At 38.7% G+C, this 8,870-nt stretch overlaps 1 protein-coding gene across 1 annotated transcript in view; it reads right to left on the bottom strand.

Annotated features, from left to right (window-relative positions):
- Window positions 1-8,218, bottom strand: part of LOC104523578 (thioredoxin reductase 1, cytoplasmic) — a 26,757-nt gene extending 18,539 nt beyond the window's left edge. The window contains exons 1-6 of the mRNA XM_010166208.1: window positions 8,048-8,218; window positions 5,669-5,791; window positions 2,244-2,316; window positions 2,010-2,129; window positions 1,097-1,239; window positions 854-969 (exon numbers count right to left, since the gene is read on the bottom strand). Of these exons, the coding sequence (XP_010164510.1) occupies window positions 854-969; window positions 1,097-1,239; window positions 2,010-2,129; window positions 2,244-2,316; window positions 5,669-5,755 (539 nt within the window). The 5' untranslated portion in view covers window positions 5,756-5,791; window positions 8,048-8,218. The remainder of the gene's footprint in view (window positions 1-853; window positions 970-1,096; window positions 1,240-2,009; window positions 2,130-2,243; window positions 2,317-5,668; window positions 5,792-8,047) is intronic.
- Window positions 8,219-8,870: the final 652 nt, after the last annotated feature.

Below are 8,870 nucleotides of genomic sequence, written 5' to 3'. Positions count from 1 at the left end.
TCCTGACTCTTCCACTTTAACGTTAATTTAAAGCAGCACTTTACAGGCTATATTATCTCTTGCCTTTAATTTCACTACTGGTTATTAGAAGGGAAACATAAAACATAGTGCTTTGGTTTCACAGAGATTATGCCAGTTATTTATTTTATTGCTCTAGGCTTACAAGCCTGTAATTCCAACCTCTGTTTCTACATTAAGTAACTTAAAAGTTACTCTGATATGAGAACACATTTCATCTGTATCTGACATTTTTTTGTCAAAATTGTGCTAGAATTGCTTGGTCTTATCAGTTAACCAGACATTTGAAACCAGTTTTCCCAAAAGTTTAATTAACTTCACTGAGTAGCTGGAAAAAAATTGGGTTGAGTTTCAAGAATGCCCCAATGCATGAAGACAGATACACTTCTACTGCCTTCAGCTGCTTTGGAACTCCCACTTTCCTTGATATTTGAGCAGGGAGGTCTCTTCCAAGCAGACTGTGCTCTTCATTACCAAAGTAACTTCAGTATGGGAACTGAAAGACCATAAGGAACAGAGAGGAAGTGGGTGTACTGGTAACTGGGGCAGAGCTGACACATGTGATTTACTGTATTCTCAGTTACTGCTGTTATCAGTCACAAGCAGGACCATCCTTGCCAGCCACCCATAGTCCTGTGGTGTCTACTAGGTACCAATGTTTTTGGCATCTTAAAATCCGTCTTTAGCTGTTATCCTATGCTTACTTTCCCCTAACAAAAAGCTACATAGGAAAGAAAACTAGCAACCAAGCAGCCCTGCTCACGCTTAACCGCTTTCTCTTACAGGTGAAGCATTTACACACAGCAAATGACTTCAGATTCCTCCCTGTTTTTACCTGCTAATGCAGTATTCCTTGTCTCCAGGTATACCCAGGTAGCGTGGTCGTTCACCAGTGGCAATGAGAAACCTCTCAGCCGTGTACAGCTTCTCAGCTCCTCTTTTATTTGTTGCCTGTGGACAAGTATTAGTCCAAAGTGAGTATTTTGCAGTCCTACCAAGGGAAAAATTATTCTACCTGAAAAGCATCTCTGTTCAGAAAGCACTATAGGAAGACCCAGCAAACATAGCTAGTAAGTACCTTAACTGTGTGTGGCCCAACAAATTCTCCATATGCATTCTCATAGGTGACTTTCTTCTCCCTCAGTGCAACCCGATAGCCCCAGTTCAGCGAACCAATGTAATTCTGAACAGATTCTGTCATAGTCATCCAGCTGTGTTTGACTGTTAAAACAGAGGAGAAAGGTTCAGCTTTCAGTCTGTGAGTTCTTTTTTCCATAGCCAACCTTGTATTCTCAGACAGTTTTTTTTTTTCATGACCCAGTCACCTTTGTCTTTATTCCTTTTTTATTCCAGGGTAACTCTACTGAAATTCAAAGAATTCCATCAGCATAGACAACTCAAAAGCTCGCAGTGGAACAGATAAGACTTAAAACATGGAAAATTTAGGCTTACTGCGTTATCGATTGTTTTCTACAGACATGTTCTGTGAGCAGCTGACATTGCTCAACAAACAAAGACTATGCATCTCTGAGAAGTGCCTCTGCATGTTTCCCACTATAGGATTACACCCCAAATAAAACCCAATCCTATAACCATGAACATTAGTGCTAACACAAAGTAAAATTTATCTTCTTATGTAGTAGTGACAGAGACTTAGGGAAAGGAAATTCTTGCCTGCAATTATGAGTAAGTTTCTAACAGGGGATATTCTGTTGTGTTACATTCAAAATAGAACAGCACCTTATTGCTCTTATTCACACAGCAGTCTTATCAAATATCAACATGATAAGAAGCTATTAATAAACTGATCAAACGTTGCAAGGCAGTAAGCCCCATGGCTTCAGATTTGAAAAGCGCTTCTGTTCACGTGTAATCTATCTGAAGTTGTGTGACATTGTTAAAGCCAGCATATGCTTAAGTGCAACAAGCACTTGACTGTGGAAGGAGCCTCTGGATTTTCAGCACAAAGGAGAAAAAGCGTTCTTCTTTACCTTCTTCTGTAAACTGCCATCCAAATTTGCGTGAATCTTGCAAGGCTTGTCCCAGGAGAGCTGCCTGGTGCATCAGTTTTTTAGGTATACAGCCCACATTTACACATGTTCCTCCAAGACCTGAGAGAAAGGAACAGAATGTGTTTTTCATATCAATGTGACTGATCTCAAAGGATAATCAGAGTCTCCGAGTAAAGCTCCTTTATAATAGGTTTGCAATGAAGAGGAATTTACCCCATGAGTTTCCCAGAGGTGTAGGCGTGACAAAGTCCAGCACCATCACTTTCTTGTCATATTTGGCAGCCTCCTGCAAAACAAATTAAATAAGACACATATCTAAATATTAGAGGTTAAATTTGGAGTAGATGATAACATCACGCGTTGCTGAAAAGCTTTGTGACTTTTAATTAAGTAATAATTAATGATTTGCAAGGGAACAGCCAGACAGTCATTAATCTTCCAAATTAATCTGTGCACTCAGTAGGAAAAAAAAGATGAAGGGAAAAATTAGGCATTCATCCTGCTACACAACAGCACGGCACCAGCTGCGACACAGAAGACTCTGCGAGTCAAACCTCCTCTTCTCTCCCCCATCCTGTCAGTTTATTCACAGTATTTCCCAACATGCCATTTACTTTTAACATATTTAACAAATTCTTCATTAATGTAGTTTTCCCTTCAAAGATGGTTTCTCAAACATTTGTTTGAAACCACATCACACAATGACATAAGCAATCATATGGCCAAGCATTACCATTGTGCTCATCCAATCTTTTTCCTCGTAGTACAAGACAACACTCAATTTTGAGTACAGTCTGTAGTTGTCAGGATCAACTCTTGTTCTTCAAGTTAGTCAGCCTTCAGCAAGCTGACTTTACTGTCAGGATGTGCAGGTGTCAAGCAGACTAGAAAAATGGTTTATTTAATGATATTTCCCCTAAGAAGTTTCATTAGCAAGTCTACAAGCAATGTGTGTAAATGATACTGAAAACTGGCATTTCTATACTGATTCCATTATTCCCTTTGTGCTTCTTAAGAAAAAGACAAAAATCAAGAGCTATAACAGGTACCAGAGACAATCACTGAAGTAAGCACTACACAGCTGAGAAACAATGACAGATTCCCCCATGAGATGCAGCAAAATGACTTTGATATCTGATGTAACCACAACTGTGCTGCATCACATGATGAGCTCTTAGACATGTACGTAGTAACAACTATAGCACAGGATATTACCCTAAGGCCTTGGGTTTGGCTTGGGAGGAGCTGGATTGCCTTCAGTATTATGTTACCAGTAATACTTGTTAATCCAAATAGTTGACAACGTACTTGTTAATCCAAACAGTTGACAATGAGAATTTAAATTTTAAATGTACCTTACTTCAAGCAAAATACAAATCATATTTCAAACAATGCAGGCTGTAGATACCTTTGAAGATTTCTGCTTCCAATTAAAGGTCAAGGTTGGCCAAGAAGCTCATTTCTATTCACTAGCAGCACCTCTGAGAAAGTTCCTCAGAAAGATGTTTAGGGACTGAGATGCGCTATGAATGCTCCTTTATGATGACAACTCTTAGATACAGCTTGGAAGAACTTTACTAGTGTTAGCTAACTAGAATGCATGGGTTCCCAAGCTTACACTCAGCTATACACTCACATAATACAGCCCAGCATTGCATCACCACCTCGGTAGATATAACCACAAGCAGATATAACCACTTCCGCAGAGCAATATGCCCACAGTAACAAAACCTGCCTCGCAGGCTTTCAGACCTTACTGGGTTCAGCGTGGTGATGCATGAACTCAACCAGGTTGCTTAGGGCTGGAGCTGTTCTGTGTGACCTGATAGTGGTGGCCTGGCACAGAGTCAGCTTGGCAGTGTCTTCACTCACCATGGAGACACACCTCCAAAATAACAAGCTCTGAGCAGAATATAGGCAGGAACAGGAGAACGTGCACCCAAAGCTGCAGTGAAAAGCACGCATTTAAGCAACCTAGTTGAACTGCTGCAAACCTGAGTGTAGATAGCTGGAACCTGGTATAAGAGCTGTGCAGTTGGTTTTTCCCTGTTTTGTTTTGCTTTTTAGAGCACTGTATGTTAATTAACTTTAAAAAATTTGAATAATCTAAGTCAGAAGTTTATACGTATAAAAGTTTCACTTCATGAAACTGATCTGAAATACACACATTACTACTGATAGTGATGTTGACTTTATTGACCTACCATCTTCTGCCCTACTCTACAACCACCTGAGAACACTACAAAGCAATATACATTATACTGAGTTGAATATGGCAATTTATCTTCCTAGCTAGACACCTTTTCTGTCCCACAATTGAAAAATGATGCAATAAACATGACTGCTGTAGCTTCACAACCTAGCATATGTATACAAGAAAGTAGAGCAGTCTCCTTACAGAAATTTAAAATATTTTTTTTATTACTGCAAACTGTTTTTACATTACTGCAAATTCCCTTTTCTCTCGCTACTCTGTTCTGTCCTAAAACATCCCCATCCTCTGAAAATCAGCGTCTGCTTCTCTTTGTGGGTTTTCAGAATTTTTACAGATCTTATTCCATCCTAGGCCACGACAATAGTGCCCCTATTGATGGGAAAGCAGTAAACTATCGAAATAGATCATGGACATACGGCACGTTACAATCCACCACTCAGCACTTCACTCTTCCATTACAACAGAAGTTCTTCTAAGGCACCAAGGTTTAGTGTGAATCCAATACTACGTTGAAACATTTTCTCCTCATTTTCTTTCACTCCCCAACGACCTGCTTCACTTACTGAGAACACAATAAATCTCTCTTGCCTGGAGGAATAATACAGCTCCAGGTCTTGAGCAATGAAATAGTTTTATTTCTAGGAATGCTCAATTCACTTCTAGATAGTTAATTCTACCGCACTGAGAAGAGGTCAAACGGGCCTAACTACTGACGTAAAGGAGAGTTACTGACTTATATTAAATTGCAGCGGGTTTCAAATATTTGGGATAATGACAACTCTAAGACCTGATATATTCTGCACCACTGTGATTTTTTTTAACTAACTCTAGATATGCTTGTAAAAGCAATATCCTAACCAAAAATCATAAATTATTTTGTTACAGGCAGGAAGTTCTAGGCCCTAGAGATGGAGGGTGAGATCCTAACTCTGCTTAAGTATAGGCAAAATTTCCATTTATACAACTATATAAGCTCACAAATCACAAAATCTCCCCCATTGTCAAGAATTAAAACAACATACACAACTATTTCTGAACAGATATTACTTTCTGATAAAACTAGAAACCTGATGTTAATTTGGAATAGTTTTAACGACTTTTCCAATTATGAGTTGAATTTTAATTCAAACACTAATAAACACTATTGAGATATCTACCTGCTGTTTTCCAACAGCATCATCTCCCATTAGTGGGGACCAAGTTTCATTCTATTAAGAAGTACACCGTGACATTTTTATGTTTTTCTTCTTCAGAACATAAATAAAAGAATATTGTATAACTGGGGCTAACCTCAAAAGAAATCCCACTGATCAGGTAGAAATGTCATGCCCTTAGAGTGTTAAAGATGCCCAGATCCAAGACATTGAGGATGTCGCCCACCTACTTACAAGGAAAGTATAAATCTGTATATTCTTTCTCATACCTTGGCAGCTGCCAGACCACCTGAGCCCCCACCAATGACAATGAGATCATAGTCGTAGGAATGCGGCACCAGTGTATGCCCGTTCATATCCAGCAGTTTCTGAGGCTTGCCTTCCTTATGTGCCTTGACAGAGAAAGAAAAAACAAAAAGGATAAGAAAGCATTGAAACATTACCCACAGTGCTCAAAAAGTAGTATTTTCAGCAGCAAATATTGTGATAAGGGTACATAAGTACATCTGAATTTTCTGAGCTCTGCTTTTAATTAGCATTGTAAAATTTAATCTTTTTAATCCATCTTATACTGAATAGCTCAGTACCTATTAGATACTGAAGTAGGACTTTTCTTGTTCACTGGAGCCCTGGGTTTCCTTGCAGAGCTTAGTTTTCCATATCAACGCAACTTCAGTGCCTCACTGTACTGTGTACTCCAGGATGAGATACGTACCTGCTGACACAGGCATTCCATTAATTTATTTCATTCTTTTCATCTGCCCTGGACTTTCCTAATGAGTGTTTTTCCCCTCCTCCTGCATATATTAGTAGGAAAATACAACAGTCATATATAACATTGTAATAATCTGCAATTACCAGCCTTACCAACTGAATGAATAGAACTGAATGGAGAAAACTATTTCTGAAAACAACATTTTTGTAACACGGCTGTGTTTATTACTGCTTTGGTTTAGCATTGTAACTAACTGGGGTCAAATGGATCAAGTGTCATCACTACAGTTTCACAAGAGATTTTTTTTTTTTTAATCAGATGACTACTACCCATATGGTAGTTTATACTATGGGTATAAACCCATAAGTCCTAAAATGTATTTTGACAGCTGTATGCCACAAAGAACATTGCCTTGCCTTCATATACTCTTACTAAAATGAGCCTTTGTACTTAACTTGCAAAGCTCAAATTTATCAGGACTTCGGACCTTCAAGCCTTTGGAGTCGTTGGCAAAATTTTCAGTGTCTCTCAAACTGCAGTCCAAGATGTGGGGTAAGTAAAAATCAGATTCCTCAGCTGATAGAAATCAGTGAGTAACAACTAAAGTAATGACAAAACTTTTAAGACCAAAAAAGTATATAAAGAAACCCATACTTAGCCACTTAACAAATCTGCTTGGTTTTATTCAAGTGTTTCTATCTGCCTAACCAGGCAGGAGTTGATTCAGTACTGCAAAATTGATTCTGGCAAATAAAAAGAAAGGAAAAAAACAAAGAAGTTTCCCTTCTCTTTTCATTTAATTTTGTTTCGTATTAAGCAGCCCTTTGTGCTCAACTTGTTCTACTGTCACCTTCCTCTGAGGTAAGATTATTCCCTCTCTCTAAGCATAACTGTGTCTACTCTAGGGACTGCTGCCAGGGCACCCATATCACTGACAAAAATCCCCCATCCCTCCAGCAAATTTCACAGCAATGTCAGCAAAAATTCAGACTGGGCATCTGCCTGGAGAAAGTTACATTTTAATAGTATTTCATAGCCCTGGGTAACATGTTAATAGTAGAAACAAAACCTAGAAAGCACCTGTGGCTGTTGTGAAGGCATCAAAAAATACCTCATCTTCCTTCCTCTTTTCCTCCTGCTCCACCACCCCAGTACAGCCCAATCACTGAATCTACTTTGCGCTCACTTCCCCATCTTTCTATTTCTCTAACACAGTCACTGGCCAGGCTCAAATTTCCTACTGCAATCAGAGTAAGAATGAAAAAGGAGCATATATTGTACTATGATTTGCAGTTTCACTTTACTTGTATTTAGGGACATAAAATCAGAGACAGTGAGCCGTTCTTTTCTAAAGCACACCTTCTTGTTAGATCCGTGGCAACAGGATGGTGTGAAGCTTAATGGCAGACTAAGTCCCACACAGTCATCAAACCCAACTACCAGGAACAGTATCTTTGTGATGCATATAAAGAAACCACAATACCTACTCAGGAAATTTGTTTAGATCACTACTTATATCATGCTACTTTTTATTTTCCTTTTAAGAAAAATGCTTTATGTTTTCACATGGATTAAGAAACTTCAGCTTTTATTCCCTGGTTCATTCATTTTTCATTAGTTCTTCATAACCACTGTTCACATGAAATATATTAAAAGTTTAGATCAAAGTAGATTACAACCTTCCCCTCTGAAACCACCTCCTAGAAGCCCACTCCAAAGCCACCAGGATCTTGACAAGCTTCGCTTCCCTTTACTGGGGAACTTGCTCACGACCATAATCCCATCCTGAGAACTGATCTCCTCCACTCTTTCCAAAAGCCACAATTTTTAAAAGAAAGCCTACACTCTTATTATTTACAATGTCAAAACAGTTTTTTACAGTATTTTACAATGTCTACAATTTACGTAGACTTTAAAGTGTATCTTCCCCTACCTTTAAAGTTTTCTCATGCTCTCCTGTTTCCTTCTCCTGTACAAAAACAACTGGCTGTGACGTTTCTGCCGCTACTTCGCACTGCCCTTGGTGCAGCTCCTGTGCTCCCTCTGTGAAATAAAGCACAAAGAAATGTAGTGTCTGGAGAGACGTCCTTTATGAAGGCTGCGCTCCTCAAGCAAAATTGTCTGGGGGAGTGGCCTGGCGGCTTCATCGCTTCCTCATCAGCGGCATGCCTGTCTCGGGGGAGCGTTTCCTAAGGCGAATGGTGACTCATTTGCAACGTTAGGATGACTTGCGATATTTTTCTCTTTAATAAAATCCCATATGAGATTTGTCTGAGATTTCAGTAAGTTTTGCCAATCCAACAGTATGTTTGGAACAAAGTAAGGAAATAAGATTTGCTGTGGCTAAGCCTGAAATTTCAGTCTTAAAGGAAAATTCTTATTTTTACCTTTCCTGCTCAGAAAGTGATTTTCATATGCTGATGTGCTGTCATTTTTTTCAGTCTCATACTTTTTAAACTGTATTAAAGGTTTTTCTTTTTCTCCTGCAATTTCCCTGGAAACTTATTTCAGTTCAATGTGTTAATATAATTGTTTTTCCCATGCAGCTCCCCCCACCCACATAATTTCTGCCATATGGTACTGCTCATACTATGAAATCCTCTGAATAAATGGAAATCTGGAAAAGATCTGTTTACCCCCTGGTCATAAATTATATATATATATATGTACATATATATATATATATCTCCAACAGAAAAGGTCAAGCATATTAATGGAAAGGAAAAAATTAACATCTTTACACACTGTGATATTTT

Source organism: Antrostomus carolinensis, unplaced genomic scaffold, assembly GCF_000700745.2.
Source record: "Antrostomus carolinensis isolate BGI_N321 unplaced genomic scaffold, ASM70074v2 scaffold2524, whole genome shotgun sequence".
NCBI lineage: Eukaryota > Metazoa > Chordata > Aves > Caprimulgiformes > Caprimulgidae > Antrostomus > Antrostomus carolinensis.
Note: the sequence above shows the minus strand (reverse complement) of the source record. Positions and strands in the feature narration are given on the sequence as shown.